The 22,816-nt window shown below is 38.7% G+C and overlaps 1 protein-coding gene across 5 annotated transcripts in view; it reads left to right on the top strand.

The window, feature by feature from the left end:
* Positions 1-22,816, top strand: part of ATG2B (autophagy related 2B) — an 80,354-nt gene that overhangs the window by 14,915 nt on the left and 42,623 nt on the right. For 2 of the 5 annotated variants that reach the window (XM_021098162.1, XM_021098163.1), the window contains exons 5-18: positions 717-900; positions 1,617-1,796; positions 5,524-5,620; positions 6,395-6,580; positions 7,726-7,880; positions 7,976-8,081; positions 8,921-9,182; positions 10,771-10,921; positions 13,323-13,415; positions 13,526-13,714; positions 16,199-16,472; positions 17,749-17,851; positions 20,619-20,814; positions 21,104-21,246. In XM_021098162.1, the coding sequence (XP_020953821.1) occupies positions 717-900; positions 1,617-1,796; positions 5,524-5,620; positions 6,395-6,580; positions 7,726-7,880; positions 7,976-8,081; positions 8,921-9,182; positions 10,771-10,921; positions 13,323-13,415; positions 13,526-13,714; positions 16,199-16,472; positions 17,749-17,851; positions 20,619-20,814; positions 21,104-21,246 (2,319 nt within the window). 5 annotated transcript variants of the gene reach the window in all.

Genomic DNA, 22,816 nt, shown 5'->3' with positions numbered 1-22,816 from the left:
AATAAAAAAAGAACTTACATAGGAGTTCCTAACTGTGGTGCAAAAGGGTCAGGACCAGGCAGCATCTCTGTAGTGCCGGGACACAGGTTCAGTCCTGGGTCTGGCACAGCAGATTAAAGGATCTGATGTTGCTGCAGCTGTGGTGTAGATTACAACTTTGCCTTCATCTGATCCCTGGCTCAGGAACTCCGTATGTCATGGGGTGGCCCAAAAAGGGAAAAAAAAAAAAAAAGAAACTCTCATATATTAGTTACAGGCATTCAAGAAATGTCATGTCAGACTTTTGACTTGAGGCAAATGCTGTCTCACTGTTACCAAGATATTTTTTTTCTGAGGAAGCACAGGAATTGTTTTCTGTGAAGCTAACTTTAGAAAGTTATTAATTTTTTCCCCCAAATTTAGGAGCCTCAGAAAGTCACCTTCTTGGGAGTTCTCCTGTGGTGCAGTGGATTAAGGACTGGTGATGTCACTGCAGCTAGAGTCTGACCACTGGGAACTTGCACATGCCACAGGCGCGGCCAAAAAAAGTGAATGTCTCTTCATGAAAATATTTACTGTAGTAAAGCATGGTAATACGGATCCACCGTATAGATATATTCTACGAAGAGCTAACACTTGAACAATTCCTTTAATTTAAACAGCTTTGTGCATTTTTTTTCACTACAAGTCAGTTTTTCTAGAAGTTTCATGCAGTGCTCTTTGTTTTTAACTTTCAGAACCATGTACTGTGATGAAACTGCCGATGAGTCCTCAGGAATTAATGTTCACCAGCCAACAGCTTTTGCTCACAAGTTGCTTCAGCTCTCTGGAGTCTCTCTCTTCTGGGATGAGTTTTCTGCATCAGCAAAATCTTCCCCAGTGTGTTCAACTGCACCAGTGGTGAGGAAAACAAAACAAAAGGCAAAAAACCAAACCGTAGACTTTTGCATGAGGGCTGTTAAAATTGCCTAGGATATGTAATATGTGCTGTTGGGTTCCCTCTGAACTGGGAGTTCATATGAATAGTCAGTAATGGAGACATACATTTCAGAGATTTCAAAATACTTACATTTATAATTAATACCGTTTCTCAAGTTTGCCATGTATTAATTTCATAGAGAAACAAAGATGCTGTGCTTGGGGGGAATGGTATAGTAACATCTAATATCCTTTTTCCAATAAAAACAGGAAATCAGTGTTCACATTTACCTTACGTAAGGAATATATTGCTAAAAATGTATCTTAAGTCCTATTTTGAAGTGTATAATTAAGGTACTCTACTAATCACTGCTAAGAGTAGAGAGTCCTTTTGTAAATTTGTCACTCCATAATTTATCTTTACTTTATTTCATAAATCAGATTTTGTAATTATAGAATGTCCACTGCATTTTCTTATTATATAATATGAACAGATACTGTATTTTTTTCACGAAGTCCTTTCCCACGGTCTGCCTTTATTAAGGTACTGTGCTATCATTCATGCTGGCTGTACGCTACTGGTTTATTCATTGTCATATAATACAGTTTTCATGTCAAATACCTTCTTCTTCTTAAATTGATCATTGCATCTTGTATTTCAATTTATTTACACTAAGGTATTGTAAAGAATTACTTTTTTTCCTATTGCGTTACTATAGGAAACTGAGCCAAAGCTGTCACCTAGCTGGAATCCCAAAATTGTTTATGAGCCACACCCACAACTAACTAGAAATTTGCCAGAGGTGGCACCATCGGATCCAGTGCAGATTGGAGGGCTAATTGGTAGGTTGGAGTTGAGTCTCACACTGAAACAGAATGAAGTACTTCCTGGAGCTAAGGTAAGTATTTGTTTTCTTTTCTGTAGTTAAAAGCAAAATAAAACTGCATTCTTTTTTTTTGTTTTGTTTTTGTTTTTGTTTTTTAGGGCCGCACCCGTGGCATATGGAGGTTCCCAGCCTAGGGGTTGAATCAGAACTATAGTTGCTGGCCACAACCACAGCCACAGCAACATAGGGTCCGAGCCACGTCTGTGACCTACACCACAGCTCACAGCAACGCCAGATCCTTAACCCACTGAGTGAGGCCAGGATCGAACCCCCAACCTCATGGTTCCTAGTTGGATTTGTTTCTGCTGCGCCACAATGGGAACTCCCTGCAAGCATTCTTTAATCTGTACAGTGACCCACCAATTGGTTGCCATGGATTATCCTGTAAGCAGGGTACCCACTGTCTTGGAGTCAGTTTACTCTCAGCTGGTGCCTCTGTCTTCAAGGTCACAGAGTTCATGAGAATGGCCCTTGGCCAGCTGCTGCCGCTCAGGATTTGGAGCTGTCTCCTATACTCACTTGACCCTACTTTCAGACATGTTCGTTAGTTCACATTCTTAAAGAGTCTCTTTCTATCATCATAAAATTGAAAAGTTTAAAGAAGAGAGAAATTTCAGAAAGCAAGTTGATTGAAGGAGATGTTTACTTACGTATATGTAAAAATAATCAACTGTGTATGTTGAATGGAATGACCATTCTTATAGTTGTACAGTATTTAGGAAAAGAGGTTTTTTTCCCCATGATGTCTCAGCTTTTTTTTTTTTTTTTTGGCTTTTTTTCGCCATTCTCTTGAGCCGCTGCTGTGGCATATGGAAGTTCCCAGGCTAGGGGTCGAATAAGAGCTGTAGCCACCGGCCTACGCCACAGCCACAGCAACTCGGGATCTGAGACGTGTCTGCACCCTACACCACAGCTCATGGCAATGCCGGATCCTTAACCCGCTGAGCAAGGCCAGGGCTTGAACCTGCAACCTTATGGTTCCTAGTCAGATTCATTAACCACTGAGCCACGACGGGAACTCCTCTCATAGAGTTTTGAGGACACTATAAAGATAAGAACTGTACTTGTTTCCTAGGAAACAATACTGAACACTCTGGAAAATCTGGAAACTTGTGTTTATTTATTCAGTTAATAAATAATGTGTCTGCCAAGCATTATTTTCAGACTCTTGAGAACTAGTTTTCTATATAGTCAGTGTAAAATGCAGTTTAGGAAGATACCAGGATTTATTCATTTGTTTATTCGCTGACCTAACTAGTTGTAGACATTTGAGTGACTGCTGTGTACCAGGCAGATGCAGGTATGAGTGGAAATACAAGCTTTGTCTTAGTAAAAGATAAAATAAGGGGCAGAGGTGCAGCTGTGAGAACACAGGAGAGGGAGCCCCTGCGTGCAGATGGACCTGCGTAAAAGGTTTTCAGAAGACTGAAGGACCCCCAGATCCTTCCCTGGATTGCAGCACCTGGTTAGAGTTGGAGGAGAGGGAGGTGAGAATGACAGCGCTCCTACGAGCGACCCCCACCTTCCCTTGGGTCACTGCTGCCTCAGACGCAGCATCAGCTCCTTTCACAGGTCTTAAAGCGCTTCATAAAATAACAGAAAGGGATTGTTAATGGAGCGGAGAGCCCTGGGTCTCTGTAAACACTGCAGGGCCTCCCTCTGGAAACATCCAGCCTCTGAGGAAGGGTTTGCTAGTCCTTGGAGAAGGAAGGATCGTGGCGATGATTTCTTTACTTCTGTTTATAGTTATAACTAGTCCTCAATACCTGTGTACTTAATTTTCATACAGATTCAGACTTTTGCACGTTATGAATTGACTTTAGATGTTACTTTTGGACATCTGTGTATTGGTGACAAGTGAACAGCTGGAACAGCTGTCTGGTAGCCAGAGTTTAATTGGAGATGTTACTGTGCTTGCCTCTATGGTAATTTTTTGGTGGCAGTTGGAGTGTTTGAGTACCTTTTATTCTTATTTAATGAAAATGAGTGTTCAATGGAAAAATTAAAGTTCTCAAGAGTAGCATTGAGAAACCTAGATCTCATGAACTTAGTACAGCATAGACAAAGATGGAATTAATTAGAGGTGCCCAGAGTGTCAGATCTTTACTCTCCATCATTAGACTTAAGTCTTTCAACTGGGATCAAAATGTTAGGAAGGATTTCGTGGTTTTTTTTAGTTCTCTGAGACTATTCACTCCTCAAATCGTTTGTAAGTTTGGTGTTGCATATACTCAGTTTTATCAGATATTTTCAGGAATGCATTGTGTATGAAAATAGGGGACTGCCTACATTGAATTTAGAGACATTTTGCTTTAATTACCATGTTACAATTGAGTTTGAAATTTGTTATTTTAGTTATCATGTTCTATCTTTTATATTTCCAGAGGAAAGTAATATGTACCTGTTCTTTGTATGCCAAACCCAGAATTACAAATAATGAGTGCTTCTATGAAAATTAGGAAGGAAACTCTTAATCATGCATTCTAATGAAAATCAGACTGCTTTCAGTTCTAAAAAGTTAACAGAATTTTAAGTTCAGTTATAATCAGAGATTTTCCTGCTGTTCCCAGGCTGTCTCCTTGCTGATTCATGGCCTGGGGCACTAGCAGTCAGCAAGGAGACCTAGAGAAGCACTCCCGGGTCAGCTGGTCAGAAGCCGGCCTCTGGCGCTGTTAGGTGGCCTGTGCAGATCACAGTCTTTGAGGCCCGTTTCCTCGTCTGTGGAACAGGAGAGTGCTAAGAATTAGAGGAAATGAGAGCATCTGACGTAGGGCCCCAGTCCCCAAAGCAAAGGCGATAGAGATGCTGACTAGCAGTGGCGAATGCATTATTTCAGTAGTTAGACCATGGAACTATCTCAAAGTCTCTACATAATTTTTGTTGTTTTTAGACTCAGAAGGAATTTGCTTTTTCCTGAGAAAATGCCATTTTCCAAATAGAAGGGTATTTTCTTAATTGAATTCTGTGAAAATTGTAAAATGGCATCAAGATCATAGGCGTCGGTATCAGCATTAGAACTAAGAGGCGGTAAATGAAAAGTAAGGCAAGCATATTCAGCTTTTCAGAATGTGATGCAGAGAATAGAGGCATTGCCTTTGTCAGGTGTACTCCACAGGAATCAGGGTAAGAGTGGGATGGGGCCTTTATTTCTAGAAGGAAAAATGGAGAGAGTTGGAAAAGAGAAGGGCATTCTACACAAGCACCCTCAGCCATGGCTCCATGCCCAGTGGAGAGGGGGCTTTGTGCAGCAGAGAGGGCATTTAGTGCTGTTGGCAGAGAAGGTCCTTAAGTTCTAGAAAGGAGTGTGATCCATGGGCAAACGCACGAAAGCCAGCTTTATTTGCTCTCGGCTTGAATCAAGTTTTAAAGATTATGGTTTGAGTCTTTTGAAATCATGTTGGGAATGAATACTCTATTACTGCTGTCTTAATATTCTTTCTTGGAGACTCTGTCTTAGGGCCCTCCCTCACATACCTTAAATATTCAGAAGAGACGCAAAGTATGACATTGGACTTGCCAACATGGACTTTCCCAGGAGAATTTCCTCTCTTAGAACAACAGTTAGTGGCCGTACATCTTTCCATTTAGATTATGTGAATCAGTAGAGAGAATCTTAGCTGAAGGTCTCCAAGACTAAACGATCAGTATTCCTCTGAGTGCATTAAAATATACTGGGATTTGCAGTGATAAGTTTATAAAGAGTGTTCATCTTGAGTAATTTCTTTCTTTCTTTTTGAAGTTGGATATTGATGGACAGATAGACTCTATACATCTGTTCCTGTCGCCAAGACAGGTACACCTGCTTTTGGATATGTTAGCAGCTATTGCTGGACCAGGCAAGTATAAATGTTATTAATTCTTTAAGACGTTTTGTTAAAATGTATAGCATACAAATACAAATTTTATTATTACATAGGAATGTGTAAACTTAAAGATGTATTGTAAGTAAGGATCCCCAGTGTTTAAATTTGATGGGATCTTTTGGAATTCTGTGATTAGCAGAGATTTGTATCACATATTTAACATTTTCAGAACTGACTGACTTGCTTGCTTGGGGATAGCACTTCATAAAAATGAGAAGGTATAATTCTTAAACACAGTAAATAGCACACATTTAAAGCTTTTTTTTTTTTTTTTTTTTTGTCTTTTTGCCTTTTCTAGGGCTGCACCTGTGGCATATGGAGGTTCCCAGGCTAGGGGTCTAATCGGAGCTGTAGCCACCGGCCTACGCCATAGCCACAGCAACATGGGATCCAAGCCACGTCTGTGACCTACACCACAGCTCAGGGCAGCGCCGGATCCTTAACCCACTGAGCAAGGCCAGGGATCGAACCCGCAACCTCATGGTTCCTATTCGGATTTGTTAACCACTGCGCCACAACGGGAACTCCTTTTTTTAAAACTTTTTGCATGACTTAATTATCAAAGATAAGATCTGTGATTCCCAGCTAGCTGCTTAGAGCTGTTGCATAGATGTCTGATTAATACTAAATGATGGTTTTGCACTGACTGTAGTACCCCATTGCCGTTGATACTGGATAAGTGGATTGGAGAGAAAGAATTAACTCCAAATTCAATTACTGTTTTGCTTTCCTTTTGTATACTTGAAGAAAATTCAAGCAAAATTGGGTTAGCTAATAAAGATAGAAAAAATCGACCCATGCAGCAAGAAGATGAGTATCGCATTCAGATGGAATTAAACCGGTATTATTTGAGGAAAGATTCCCTCTCCGCAGGTGTATCCTCAGAGCAAAGCTTCTATGAGACAGAAACAGCTCGAACACCTTCTAGCCGGGGTAAGCGCCTCAAAAAGTTGACTCCAGAATCATATACTGTCATAATCATACACTCCAGAGCAAGGTCAGTTTCATTTTGGCTGCTGCGAAATGGACTTCAGTAATGAAAAATAGAAGATTGATGCTGTGCGAAGGTTTAACATTGTAAGTTGATATAACTACAGCATTATAGTCATGCATTGGCACATGTGCTGCAGTATCCTTTTCTAATTGTGTAGTTTTATTCATAAGTCATGATTTATTCCACAGAAAGTCAGTTAAAAATGTGGATTTAAAAAGGAGATCACATACACACACACACACGTGGATTTAGGGGTTCCTTTGTGGGTTGAGGATCTGGCATTGTCACTGCCACAGCTGGCAGTTCCTTTGGGAACTTTTTGTCTATTAATCTTGCTGTCACTTATATGTAAATACAGTCTTTACCTGGTTTACTTTGCATTTACAGGTTTTTCAGAATATGTAAGCACTAATAATAAGTGCTTCATAAATAATAAGAATCACTTTAAATATGGAATGTCGAACTAAATAAAAAAATTAAAAGTCTACTCAAGAAACTTTGGTCATAGCAGACTTCATTTGTATGAGGGTAAACAATCTCCAGAAAGAAGTGAAATGTAAATAGAATTCTAAATAAATTATTCAACTCTTTTTTTTTTCTTTCAAGAAATAGCTATGCCCATGTGAAACCAGAGCTTGCAGGATATTTATACTATTTTAAAATCATATGACATTTAAAAATATACCATATAGGGGGTTCCCTGGTGGTCTAGTGGCTAGGACTTGGCACTTTCAGGTTCAATCCCTGGTCTGGGAACTGAGATCCCACATCAAGCTGCTGCATCCTGTGGACAAAAATAAAATAAACACACACACACACTATGTAATCCAGCTTATCATATAGTTAAAAAAAGTTCACAAGTAGGCTGGCTTAGCCTTTCATTAACCTATATTCAGTTGAGTTTTTATTATGCCATTAATATCTCAGATCCAAAGAAACTACCCTTTTGGAAATAACAAAATTTAGGTCATCACTACACCTCAGAGACTCTGAAGGAAGAATGTGATATTAATGTATACTAGCTTATTTAAGGATGTACATTGGTGGAATTATAATAAGACTGACCAAGTGTAATTCTCTCTAGAAGAAGAAGTTTTCTTCTCCATGGCCGATATGGACATGTCCCACAGTCTCTCTTCTCTTCCACCCCTGGGGGAACCCCCAAATATGGACCTTGAGTTATCATTAACTAGTACATACACAAATACTCCAGCAGGATCTCCATTAAGTACTACTGTGGTAAAGTATTACTTAATTTTTGTTCTATTCTTAAATAGCTGCTTTTGAAATTTTGCACTTCATTCATGTGCTTCAAAAAAAACCTTACTTTCTAGCTTCAGCCAACATGGGGAGATTTCCTTGATCACCAGAAAGACCAGCCAGTGAGAGGATCAACACTACCATCCAACCTAGTTCACCCGGCGTCTTTACAGAAAACTTGTAAGTAAAAAAAGACACCTGTTGATAGTTTGCACTGGGATTTTTAAAAACGTAAAAATTAAAAACAAGTTTATTTTAAAAATGCCATTCTACTGATCCTTTTCTTTTTCTTCACAAAATTTTCTTTGGTCTACACCATTTCATAAAGTTTAGAAAGAAAATGAAGCATTGTCCATTGTGAAGTGTTTTAGAATAGTTGCCTATTATTGTATTCCTTGTGTATTTAAATTAAGTTTCATATTATTGTTATAGTTTAGGAGTCTCAATCAACAATCTGATTTTTGTTTCACCATTTATTTACACTTTCCATGACAGAGAACCTCAGGTTTCTTTCCTGCAAAATTTAATTGAGATAGACATAAGGCTTAAAGGAAAATTTGATGAGCAGCTTCTGGTTAATCCCTGACTTTTTCCAATAGTTTTATTTAGTGCAAAGTTTTGTTCATATGTTTCATATTGTAATTTTTTTTTTTTTTTTTTTTTTGGCCACACGCATGGCATGTGGAAGGTCCTGGGCCAAGGATTGAACCTGCAGTGTAGCTGTGACCTGTACCACAGCTGTGGCAACATCAGATTCCTAACCTGCTGTGCCAGAGGGGAACTTCCTCATATTGTATTTTTTACTACTTCGGGTATCAAGGATCCTAGATTTAAACGTAGAAAGACTATAGTTTATTTTACTTGTTTAGTATCACTCAAGCTGTTGTGTAATCTCATGTTTTTTAAAACAAACCTCAGTTCAGGTTTGATTTTAAAGCTAACACTTGAGTAAATATAAATTTGATATAATGGATTGTTTTAAGTAATACATTTTATGGATATCAACACCTGTCTTTCAGCTCACCCTACCAGATCTGTTTCAGTGGATGAATCCAGGCCTGAACTTATTTTTAGACTAGCTGTGGGAACTTTTTCAATCTCTGTGCTTCACATCGATCCTTTATCTCCACCTGAAACGTCATTGAATCTTAATCCATTGACACCCATGGCGATAGAATTCTTTACTTGTATAGAAAAGATTGATCCAGCGGGATTTTCAACGGAAGATTTTAAGTCTTTTCGAGCAGTATTTGCAGAAGCTTGTTCTCATGATCACCTTAGGTAAAATCTTATATTTACCAATGATCTTTGAAAAAGAACCAAATGTAGACGTTTCATTTATCTATCCACCCATTTCCATTTGTTTTCCTAATTTGCATTTTATTTGTCAGTGGGTGGAATGAGTGAGGTTTTCTTGCAGTGCTGCAAAGATGTTTGCCATAGAATCTCTCATTCAGGTTGTTTGGCATATGAAACATTCAGATATAAGAGCTATGTGGTTTAGCGTTTTCTAAATTTTCTTTAGTTCATTTTTCTTATTGTCCCTGGCTCAGCAGAGATGGCAGTGGTAGTGAGAGGAGAATGGATTAACAGAAAGCTGCATGGAAGTGATTCACTTGGGTGAGAAATGATACCAAGGCTGATTGTTAGCTTGGATGCTATGTTTTCAACTTTTTTTTTTCTTTTTACAAATATATATATATTTTTTTCATTATAGCTGGTTTACAGTGTTCTGTCGATTTTCTACTGTATAGCATGGTGACCCAGTTACACATACAAGTATACAATCCTTTTTCTCACATGTTTTCAACTTCTGCTTAAAAAAAAAAACAACAAAGCTGTTCAAATAAACACTGATCTTGTCATGCACTGAGTCTTAATAGATAAGGATATAATTACATTAATAAATGCATATATAACATTAATATGCACTATTATTTATTTTAACATGAGAGTGATCTGTATATTGTCCGCTCATAATGCCATTATGTATTATGACTTGGGCACATATATTTTTAGAAAATACTTTTGGCTTTTATTTTAACTTTTTAAAGTATCAAAATTAACATGCAAAGTAGTTTTTACATCTAGCAAAAGAAGCTCAACAGGTTAGGATTATATTTTTAATAAAAGTTCAAAAATATTTTTTTCCCTGCTTTTGACAAGGTTTCAAATATCTGCCAGTAGGAAATACAACAAAAGCAAAAAAATAAAAAAACTAGAAGAACTTCATTTGAATTCCACTGATTAAAGTTTTTAAAATACTGCAAGATCCTTCTAGATAATTTTAAGGAACTATTGTATGTATTTTACAGATTTAAAGATTTTATCTACTGCAGTGTAAATTTAAAAGTGTAGGAGAGGAAGGGGTAGTGTTGGGAAATACATGCTTGATAATTTTCTATCAGCATGGCTGTTTTCTTTCTTTTGTCTCTTTAGGGCCTCACCCATGGCATATGAAAGTTCGCAGGCTAGGGATGGAATTGGAGCTGTAGCAGCTGGCCTACACCACAGCCACAGCAACATGGGGTCTGAACTGTGTCTGTGACCACAGCTCATGGCAACACCAGATCCTTAACCCCCTGAGCGAGGCAGGTTAACCCACTGAACCTCCGTCCTTGTGGGTACTAGTTGGGTTCGTTACTGCTGAGTCACAGTGGGAACTCCAGATCTGATTTCTTTATCCTATGTCAGGGAATGGGAAATTTGAAGCAATCTTTCTGATTAATATCCTTAAGACTCTTTGTTATTACTAACACTTTGAACTTGTCCGGACAGGTAAGTATTAACACTTGCGTACTATTTTTTGACGTGTTGTTTAATCTGGAAGTATATGGATACTCTTAACTGCTGCATTTTTTCGTAATAGATTTATAGGTACTGGCATCAAAGTATCCTATGAACAAAGACAGAGATCAGCCTCCCGATGTTTCAGCACGGACATGTCCATCGGGCAAATGGAACTTTTGGAGTGCCTGTTTCCCACCGACTCTCATTCTGTTCCGCCTCACTATACAGAGGTAACTGCCGGATGCGTTTCTCTTAGGGTTAGTCTTTAAATCTGTCTTGGTTTTTAAGTGTTGTATGAAGAACAGTGATTTTCTTCAGAAAAGGTAGGAAGTTGTATAGGAAGACTTTTGGTGTGTGTTTGCACTTACATTTTGTCGAAGAAGATTTTTTCAAGTGTTACCAAGTATAATTGATTTACAAGGTTGTGATAATTTCTACTGTACAACGCATATGCACATATCCATTCTCTTTCAGATTCTTTCCCACACAGATTATCACAGAACATTGAGTCGAGTTCTCTGTGCTACACATAGCATGTCTCCAGGGTCCAGTCATTCCATATACCTTAGTGTGCACAGGCCAATGCCAAACCCCCAGTCTGTCCCTTCTACCCCCTCACCTATCCCTTTTGGTCTGTTCTGCAAATAAGTTCGTTTGTATCCTTTTTTTTAGATTCCACATGTAAGTGGGATATACAATGTTTGTCTTCCATTGTCTAACTTCACTTAGTATGATAGTTTCTAGATCCATCCATGTTGCTGCAAATGGCATTATTTCATTCTTTTTATGCCTGAGTAATTTTCCATTCTATGTATGTGCCGCATCTTCTTTATCCATTCCTCTGTTGATGGATATTTAGGTTGCTTCCATGTCTTGCCTATTGTAAATAAGTGCTGCAGTGAACCCTGGGGTGCATGTAACTTTTCAAATTATGTTTTTCTCTGGATAGATGCCCAAGAGTGGGATTGCTGGATTATGTGGTTATTTATTATTTATTAATAAGAATATTATTCTTATATTATTCTATTTTCAGTTTTTTAATGTACTCCATACTGTTTTCCATAGTGATTGCACCAATGTACATTCCCACCAACAGTGTTAGAGGGTTCTCTTTTCTCCATACCCTCTCCTGCATTTATTGTATATAGACTTTTTGATAATGTCCATTCTGGCTGATGTAAGGTGGTACTTCATAGTAGTGTTGATTTGCATTTCTCTAAAAATTAGTGATGTTGAGCATCTTTTCATTTTTTTTTTTTTTTTTTTTTTGCCATCTGTATGTCTTCTTTGGAGAAATGTCTATTTAGATCTTCTGCCCATTTTTGACTGCTTTTTTTTGATGTTGAGCTGCAGGAAGTGTTTGTATATTTTGGAGATTAAACACTTGTCAGTTGTTTCATTTGCAAATATATTCTCCCATTCTGTGGGTTGTCTTTTCATTTTTTTTTTTTAGGGTTTCCTTTATTGTGCAAAAACTTTTAAGTTTAATTAGGTCCCATTGGTTTATTTTTGTTTTTATTTTCATTATTCTAGGAGGTGGGTCTGAGAAGATATTGCTGCAATTTATGTTAGAGAGTGTTTAGCCCATGTTTTCCTCTAAGAGTTTTATAGTATCCAGTCTTACTTTTAGGTCTTTACTCCATTTTGGGGTTTTTGTGTGTGTGTGTATATGGTGTTAGAGAGTATTCTAATTTCATTTTTTTTTTAATGTAGCTGTCCAGTTTTCCCACTTGCTGAAGAGACTGTCTTTTCTCCATTGTATATTCTTGCCTCCTTTGTGGTGGATTAATTGATCATAGGTGCTTGGGTTTATTTCTGGGCTTTTTATCCTGTTTCATTGATCTAAATTTCTGTTTTTATGCCAGTATCATGCTGTTTTGATGACTGTAGCTTTGTAGTATAGTCTGAAGTCAGGGAGCCTGATTCCTCTGGCTCCATTTTTCTTTCTCAGGATTGCTTTGGATGTTTGGGGTCTTTTGTGTTTCTATACAACTTGAAAAAAATCTTTGGTATCGTTCTGTGAAAAATGCCATTGGTAATTTGATAGGGGTTGTGCTGAATCTGTAGATTGCCTTGGATAGTATACTCATTTTAAATATAGAGTTCAAGGCCATTATAAGAGTGTATTAAATTTTTAGAGTTGAAAATTGTGGGACAAATGGCTTCATTTCACTCATTTTCCAAGCACTCTTAATTTCAGAAGAATTCTATTATTCACGAAATAATAGCAGAATACTTACTGTGTTGTAACAGTGTTCAAGATAAATGAAATGTCTTGTGTTCATTTATTATTAACCTGATTTTTTCCTATCCTAAAAGAATATCCTAGAGAAACTTTTCAAAACTATCAAAATAATGTTTTTATTGCTATTAGTTTGCCCTTGTGTCTTATTTTCAGAATGCTTTTTTGAATCCTCACATATTTTGCAGATGTGATACTAAGTACCACAGAAGTTAACGAACTAACCTAAAATAATGCACATTGCTAGTAAGTGACAAAAATGAAGTTTAAACCTGCTTTTTTGACTTCAAAAAGCTCTCCCCTCTATTATGATAGGTCCTCTACTAATTAATGTGATTAATTAGGGCTTAATATTGTACATTTAATTTATCTTCATGTTTGTTTTTAAGCTTTTAACGTTCCATTCCAAAGAACGGACTGATTCCCACCCCCCTGTGTGTCTTCAGCTTCACTATAAGCATTCTGAGAATAAAGGACCCCAGGTAAGAGATCGCTCTGTATGACTACCACCTGTAAAAAGTTTAACTTAATTTTATAGAATTGTTGATGATCATATTAATGCTTGCTTTCTTTTCTTTCTTTTGTTTTGAAGGGTAATCAAGCAAGACTTAGTTCTGTACCTCAGAGGGCAGAATTACAAATTAAATTAAATCCAGTATTTTGTGAGCTGGACATCAGTATTGTGGACAGGTTAAATTCCTTGCTTCAACCACAAAAACTTACTACAGTGGAGATGATGGCATCTCACATGTATACTTCATATAATAAGCATATTAGTCTGGTAAGTATTTAAAAAGTTGAAAATACCTATCATAATTATAGCTAGCTAATAGGCTTCTTGGGATGATTTCTGAGCTTAAGTATTCTTAATAGGTTAAATAGCACATGTTATTAAAACAGCATTATTGGAGTTCCCTTTGTGGCTCAGTGGTAATGAACCCGACTAGTATCCATGAGGACACAGGTTAGATCTCTTCTGGCCTCACTCAGTGAGTTAAGGATCCCTCATTGCTGTGGCTGTGGTGTAGACCGGCAGGAACAACTCCGATTCGATCCCTAGCCTGGAAACTTCCACATGCTAGGAGTGCAGCCCTCAAAAGCAAAAAAAACAAACAAAAAAACCCCATTATTTATAGTAATAAAAAATTTGTGACGTGTTTTATGTCTGGATAATAGACTAGCTCAATAGGTTGTGCTAATGTATTGAGTAAAATTTTTTGCTGCCACTTGAAATGATTCAAAAGATGGTAAAGCAACATGAAGAAATAGTAAATAAAAAAGACTGTATTATTCCACATAAACTTTTATTGTAACAGTGTAAATAAAATTGTGTAGAAAAAGAGCGGATGGAAATACATCATTTGGTAGCATTGATTATGTTGATTTTTGGTTTTTTTTTTTTTTTTTTTTTTTTGACATGCCAACGACATGTGGAAGTTCCCAGGCCAGGGACTGAACTTGTACCATAGCAGTGACAATGCTAGATCCTTAACCTCCTGCACCACCAGGAGACTTCTATCTGAATTTTATAATTTGTGACTATACATCCTCACAAAACTTTATCTACTCACACGTGATGAACTTCTTGAATCTCCTGTAATATGTAGCCCATATAATCTAGGATATACTTCATAAGTGAACGTAATTTGTCATAGTGTTATTGAACATTACAATAATACCACTTTTATGTAGATCTGGTGATTAATGTCTTGTTTTTTTTTCTTTTCTTTTGTTTTTGGCTTTTTAGGGCTGCACCCATGGCATATGGAAGTTCCCAGACCAGGGGTCAAATTGGAGCTGCAGCTGCTGGCCTACACCACAGCCACAGCAACATGAGATCCAAGCTGCATCTGCAACCTATGCTGCAGCTTGTGGCAACACTGGATCCTTAACCCAAAGGGCGAGGCCAGGGATCGAACCCACATTCTCATGGATACTAGTCGGGTTCTTAAGCTGCTGAGCCACAATGGAAACTCCCTTCTGATTTCTTTTCTAAAAAAACATATTAAGTAATTCAGATTTGTAAGATGTCTGTTAGGAATTTTAGGACCAGGCAAGACAGAGACAATTTTGGCTTGAAAGAAAAGGGAAAAGATATTTTTCTACTTATTTGCCTCTCCCTTAATTAGTGGTGGGTAATCACATTAAATCAACATTCTCTAAATTCTTGTTGTTGTTGTTGTTGTTATTTTAGGCCACACCCGCAACACATAGAGGTTCCCAGGCTAGGGGTCCAATCGGAGCTGTAGTCCCTGGCCTACACCATAGCCAGAGCGAAACCCAATTCGAGCTGCACCTGCAACCTACACCACAGTTCATGGCAATGCCGGATCCTTAAGCCACCGACCGAGACCAGAGGTCGAACCCGAGTCCTCATGGATACTAGACTCGTTTCTGCTGAGCCACAACGGGAACTCCAAATTGTCAACGGTTGCTGGTTATTTTAAGTTTTGTCAGGCTACTGTCTATATTTGCTGTTGGCCATAGATGTGTTGGGATGATTTAATCTCTTGAGTTATTTTTGCTGAGAGTGAGGGTTCGAAAATCAAATAGGGGAGAGAAAGAACAGGTTTGTTAAAAATGCAAGTATTAGCGTAAAATGGAACTTCCTAATCTAGGACGTTAGAGACCGAGTAACGAAATCGAGGAGTGGTACCACCTGTGCTGTACTCTAGACTAAGACTTCAATATATTTTAGAGAAGAAATAGAAACGGACTCATCGGAAGGGCATGTTCGTTGGCCCTTTTATTACAATGAGGGTTTAAGTAAATGGTGAATACATGTTTTGGTTTCTAAGGGTCATTTGATGGGATTATCCCGTTTGATTGGGTGAGGGCTCTGGGTGAGTTATTTAGGGAATGTTCATTTGGAACATGTGATGCCCAGGCTTGGTCTTAGTCCTGGAAATACAACGATGAGTCTGAGTCGGGGATGGGCCTTTGCATTTGGCATAATTTGTCTGATTTCACATTAGAGTCTTTGAAGTAGCTTATTGGTGGATAAATCTTTCAAATTGAATGTTGGGTGCTCTAGTGATTTTTATTTTATATTGTCTTTTTAGGGAACTTCCATATGCTTCATTGCATTGTAAAATTTCATAGCATGAAATTAATATAATAGTAGTTGATTATGCATTGTATTTTAATGCATTATCCTGAATCAGGACATAGTGATTATATCTATTGTGATGTTGTGTCCTAGTGTCATTTATGTTCATTTGCTTAATTTAACCTTTTGGCATATTTTTGACATTTTGTGTTTTAGCATAAAGCTTTCACTGAAGTATTTCTAGATGACTCACATAACCCTGCAAACTGTCGTGTATCAGTACAAGTTGCCACACCAGCATTAAACCTTTCTGTTCGCTTCCCGATACCTGATCTTCGATCAGATCAAGAGAGAGGACCATGGTTTAAGAAGTCACTTCAGAAGGAGATTCTTCATTTAGCATTCACGGATCTAGAATTTAAGACTGAATTCATAGGAGGATCAACCCCTGAACAAGTTAAATTGGAACTTACCTTTAGAGAACTAGTTGGTAAGATTGAACGTGCCTACAAGAGAGCCACTAGAGAGAAACAACTGCTCTTGAAACTTACAGTAGGAAAAATATGGCAGCCCCCAAACATAATAACGTTGAACATACTTTAGGGAACGAGAGTAACACCTTTTTTCCAATACTGTAAATATGTGATATTTATCAGGTTTTTGAAGGAAACGCTGATGCATGGCGATTTATTCACTTGGAGAATAGCATGCGTAGGGCTGATACTAGCCAAAAGTTTTTGAGTGCCGTTCTGTGTTTGCTGTGTGCTGAGTGCTTCATACACATTATATTTCCAATTATGTTTGTCTTTTATAAGTGAGGACTCCGTCACCTTCTGAAGAGGTACCTTCCAAGGTCCTGTAGTAGTAATGGCAGAATCCAGAGTCAAACCCAAGTCTGACACTAGAGCTTGAGCTTTCAACCATGAGGCTAATCTCCAGTGACTTTTCTTTATAAAACTTTTTTTTTTTTTTTTTTAAGTTTTCCTGTATTTCTTTGCTTTTGTCAACTAACGGAAACAGTATATAGACCTAAAGTGAACCAAGTGTGTGAGGAACTCCAAAAGATCCTCACATTTTCTGTGGCTCCTAAACGGCCCTTCTCTGCTCCCTGGCTTCTCCAGCCCCGACCCCCAGCCACCACCACTACAGCCCCCGCCACCGTTGCGCTGACCTCTTTCTCTGGAAATAGGCTTGGGTTTTCCTCCCCTTGTTCTGAGTTTTACATCTTTAGAGATATTTAAAATCGACCATTTCCAATTATGATTTCATGAAAAAGCCTTTACAGGTTATCTGGAATCTTCCCTTGTCTCTAGTGATAAGAAACTTATTATTCTGGTGGCAAGTCATTCTTTGTAAAATGGAATGAAAAGACATATTGTGAAGAGGTCATTCTTACAGGGCTTGGTACAAAACAGATGTATCTCTATGTTCCCAGATTAACTGTATAAACTCTTATGAAGAATAATCCCTAAGTGGCACTCACTGAGTGGTAACTCTTATATTTCACATGTCATGACTATGCCCCTTACACAGTAAACCTTGGCACTTAAGAATTTGCGTTTGAAGGGAAAACGGCGTCTTTAATTTATCGGTTCCTCCCATCCCCACATGTCCGCGTGCAACAGGAGCAAACAGGTGAAGGCTGTGGGACGTAGTGCTGGCTTGTCCCTGATGTAGACAATCTTTGCCCCTGGAAGCAGGACAGTGTCTTTTCTGCTCGCATTTGAGAAGAAGCGCATTTCCATCAACCAGTCTTGTTTTCGTAGGGTCATTCCAGGAAGATAAAGGAGAGCCGTCCGTTAAGTTTTTCCACGTGACTAGTGGAGGCGATGGAGAGACGACGCCACCGGATGACTTCGACTGGCCGCGGTGAGTGAGCAGTGCACGTGATGCGCACATCGAGTTGCTGCAGTTTTTTGACCAGTGTTTTGGCTATTGAATTTAACCTAAACATACCCAGCCTTGATAAGAGAACCCAGAGGAAGCTGGAAAAATTAATTAGTACTCAATATTTATTTTATAATTTATCGAAGGTGTCTATTAGACACTGACAGAAATGGAAACATCAAATGTTTTCTCTGGCCTCAAGTTATCTAGCCTGACTAGACGGACAAAAGTATCATTAATCATTTAAAAATAGTTCATTTTTAAAAAGGGCTTTAGGAGTTCCTGTCAGGGCTCAGGGGTATCAAGCCCAACTAGGATCTATAAGGATGTGGGTTCGATCCCTGGCCTCGCTCAGTGGTTAAGGATCTGGCGTTGCCATGAGCTGTGGTGTAGGTCACAGATGTGGCTCGGATCTGGTATTGCTGTGGCCTGGTGGAGGCTGGTGGCAACAGCTCTGATTCGACCGCTAGCCTGGAAACCTCCATATGCTATGGGTGCGGCCCTAAAAGGACAAAAGGGGAAAAAAAAAGGCCTTTATTTGAAAAGATATATAGCCCCGTTTGGTTAATCACCAAATGAATTTTGTCGTCAGTGATTGTTTTCGAAAAGTGTTTTCAAATCTGGGGAGCTTTTACAAGACACTGATTCTTGGGCCCACCTTGAGTTTCTGCGTTAGAGCCTGGGCATCAGTATGGTTTAAAAATTACACCAGGTGTTACACCTTTTGCAGTGGGACTTGGAAAAACACTGCTTCAGGATTTCTTTTTTTTTCTTTCTTTCTCTGTTTTTTTTTTGTTTTGTTTTTTTTTTTTAGGGCTATACCTGCTGCATATGGAGGTTCCCAGGCTAGGGGTCAAATCAGAGCTGCAGCTGCCGGCCTATAGCATCTCAGGATCCAAGCTGAGTCTGCGACCTACACCACAGCTCATGGCAACCCCGGATCCTAAACCCACTGAGCAAGGCCAGGGATCAAACCCACATCCTCATGGGTACTCTTTGGGTTTGTTACCACTGAGCCACGACAGGAACTCCCTTTAAGATTTCTTAGGTAGAAGAAATTATCCGTTTCTTTTTCCTCCCTCTCTCCCTCCCTTCCTTCCTTTTTCTTTTTATGGCTGCACCTTTGCCATATGGAAATTCCCAGGCTGTGGGTTGAATCAGAACTGTAGCTGCCACCTGCACCACAGCCACAGCAATGCTGGATCCAAGCTGAGCCACATCTGCAACCTACACCGAAGCTCAAGGCAACACTGGATCCTTAACCTACTGAGTGAGGCCAGGGATCAAACCCGCATCTTCATGGGGACAATGTCAGGTTCCTAACCCACTGAGCCACAGTGGGAACTGCATTCTTTAAAATACATTAGCCTGATAGTGGGCGTGGATTATATTTAAAAGAACTTATTTTACCCTGAAGAATAGTGCTTTATTTTATTGAAAACTGAGTATGTGAAGCGTCTTTAGGAATTAAAGTGATTTTTCTTGTGCTGTTTTCCTACCTGCTTTCTTTTACCTCCCGTCCCGTATGTGCCAGACCTGTCGGAACACCTAGGACAGGCCTGATCAGTGCATGTCTGTTAATGAGTAGTTTTCATAGGAAGAGGATCTACTTTAGTTAGGTACTTTGAAAGCACAGTTTACATTAGGATATCTATGAATTACCAAACAGTCATTTTCATTTGTAACTAGAACCAACTGGCACCACTTACTCAGGGGAAGACAAGCTGTTATTGATGCAGCACGGCTGTTTGTTTGCGAGTGCCATGCCTCCTCCTGACAGCAGGCCGACGTGCTGATAAAAAGGAGCCCACAAAGCCTTGTGCTGGTGGAGAGCCACAGAGGGTTAAGAAAGGAATGGCTTTGCTCTGGAGCAAAGCTAATGTCATCACAGTCTGTTAGTTCCTGTTATTTTGGGTTTGTAGCTATAAAACACCACCCTGCTAACACAAGCCTTTTATTATTGAAATTCCTGAAGGAAAAGCTTACTTTGTTGTTGCAATTCTGAAAATATTCCCTAATGAGTGTCTCCTTTTTTCATTTCAGCAGTTTACATAACTTGAGGTTTCTTAGGTATGCAAGTATTCTGTAACAGCCTAAGAGATGGCATGTAGGAGGTTTAATGATAATTAATGGAATTCTTAGGGAAAATTTGCTACCTTTTAATGAATAAAAATGTTTTAAATTGAAGTATGGTTGATTTATAATGTGTAGGTTCCAGTGTACAGCACAGTCTTTCAGTTATACACATACATAAATACATTCTTCTTTATATGCTTTCCATTATGGTTTATTGTAGAATATTGAATATGGTTCCCTTTGCTCTACAGTAGGACTTTGTTGTTTATCTGTTTTATATTTCGTGGTATGTGTCTGCAAATCCCAAACTCCTTTCTCCCAAACTTCTAGTTTACCCCTCCCTACCCCCTTTCCCCTTTGGTAAGCATAAATGTGTTTTCTGTATGTGTGAGTCTGTTTCTGTTTTTTTTAAACAAGTTTTTTAATGAACTCTGAAATAACCTTTTTATCTCAAAAGATCAAATTTTCACTAGTCAAGTATAAAATGTTAATGCCTTCTTTTATTGTTTCACCAGTTCCACACGTCTAAGTTTATAGCATGCTCCACTTTGTAGAGAAGTTGACCTCTGTTATTAATGATTTAATTAATCAGTGGGCTTGGTGTCCATATGTGTACAAGTCAGTTCTGTGGATTACGCTTAGATCTTGATTTTTCAATTGTCTTTGCTATCAGAATTGTACTGAAAGTAAACCCACCAGCCATGCATTCCATTTTGGAGAGAATAGCAGCCGAGGAGGCGGAGGAGAGTGACAGCCACTACCAGGAAGAGGAGGAGGGGGCCGCTCATTCCCTGAAAGACGTTTGTGATCTGAGACGACCAGCCCCATCTCCCTTCTCTTCTCGTAGAGTGATGTTTGAAAATGAACAGGTAAAATAAAAGTGAGCAAGCAACAAAGGAACTGCCCTCTGTCGGAGAGGAATGGTTTTAATGCTTTATCTTTTAAAAAATACTATGTATATTGTTTTTGCCAGATTTTTAGCTCTCTGATTGAACAACACCTGTTTTTTCCCTTGGCTTAAAGTTGCATGCTTATTTATTTGCTCGCATACCAAGTCGCGTGGGGAGGGTAAGATGATGCTACTGCTATTTTAAATATAAAATGGTTATTTGATGCATTTTTTTTCTTTTTTTTTTGCACGAATCTGTTATGTTTTAGATGGTGATGCCAGGAGACCCTGTAGAAATGACAGAGTTTCAGGATAAAGCCATCAGCAATTCTCATTATGTGCTGGAACTTACATTACCCAACATTCATGTAACACTACCTAATAAAAGCTTTTATGAGAAGCTTTATAATAGGTGAGTTCAGACCCATTTAGTTGAGTCTTTGGGATGGAACTTTCCTGCCTGACTGCCTCTCTGTTTTCCCTCTTCCCCCTTTGCTTCTCTTGCGTTAATGGGATCTGCTTTGTAGGGTGTTGATTATAAAACTGTGACTGTTATGATGGGCTGTTGTCATAGTAGAGTGTCTTAACTAGTATATCTGGTAGTTTGGTTACTTGAGGGTGAGATATTTAATTCCTCCATCTTCAGATTGGCTGGGCACCCTCCATCACCTTACAACAGAGTACTGAGAAAATTTCTTTTTTTGTGCAGCGACATGAAAAGAGTTGGGAGATACTTGTGTAGAGGGCCAACAGATACTTGTGTAAATCCAAGTCCCAGAGTCTTTGGAGAAGGAGCATCCCTTCTCAGAGTTTAAAAAAAAAAAAAAAAAAAAAAGCGTCTTATTAGAACTAGAAATTCTAACTTGTAAACTTGTATATAAAAACTGAAATTTAGGAGTTCTTGGTAGCTGATGCAGTGGGTTAAAGACCTGGCATTGTTGCTGCTGCAATGGCGCAGTTCGGTCCCTGGCCCAGGAACTTCTGCATGCTGTGGATGTGGCCAAAACAAAACAAAAAAAATAAATAATTAAAAAATATAAAAGCTTACATTTATTGCATTTAAGTATCCTTAAACATACATACCAAGCAAATGTGTTGAAATAAGTAGCCTTTCAAAGGGGAGAGATCGTAGACCCTGAAGACCCCGGACAGTTCACCTGGTCCCTGTGAGCATAGTTTCCGCATCTCTGAAATGGAGAGGATGCTCACACAGGCCTCAGGGGTCGTTGAAACACTGACCTGACCGACAGCATTTGGAAAGTTCTGAGACCAGCGCCTGGCTTCGAATGAGCACTCAGTAGTCGGCTGTTGTTGTTACCGCTCCCACTCGCTCTAGTGTACCTGGACAGCGGTCACGTCGGGTTCTAGAAAAAGAATCCTTAGTGTCTGTCATCTCTAGCTTCCCACACGCGAACAAGTCATCCAGATTTTTGCTCAGCTTCTGACTCCAAACTGTTGTTTCTCCTGTGGATTTACTTGGTATCACATAAGATTTGGATTTATACATGTTCTAAAGTTTGGAAACCACCAATCTCTAGACTACTTCTTATTTTATAGTTGAGGAGTGTCTGCCAAGAGCTTACAGGTATGCAAAGCTAATAAGGCTGAGCAAAATGAGACAACTGGTTTCAGCTCTAGCCCAGAGGTCAGAAGGGCTAAAGCTGTTTCTTTTTCCTTCTGCATTGATTGAGCATGTGGCTCTTTGGTTAAATTGAGATATCAGAAGAGTAATACATACCTTAAACATTCAGTTTACAAGTATTTGTTCATTTACCACTTTTAAAAATACAGGACAAGGCCTTTTTTTTTTTATTATGAACCACTGGTTAGAATGTTTGCTTCATGTGTACCCAGAAGGCTTTGTCTAAAATTTTCAGATTTTAATTTCTTAAAAGTAGAGTGGAAAAATAATTTCAAAGTAATGAATACAGGAGTTCCCTCATTGCTCAGTGGGTTAAGGATCCTTTTGTTTTTTCTTTTAA

The sequence above is a fragment of the Sus scrofa genome, chromosome 7 (genome assembly GCF_000003025.6).
Source record: "Sus scrofa isolate TJ Tabasco breed Duroc chromosome 7, Sscrofa11.1, whole genome shotgun sequence".
NCBI classification, from domain to species: domain Eukaryota; kingdom Metazoa; phylum Chordata; class Mammalia; order Artiodactyla; family Suidae; genus Sus; species Sus scrofa.
Note: the sequence above shows the minus strand (reverse complement) of the source record. Positions and strands in the feature narration are given on the sequence as shown.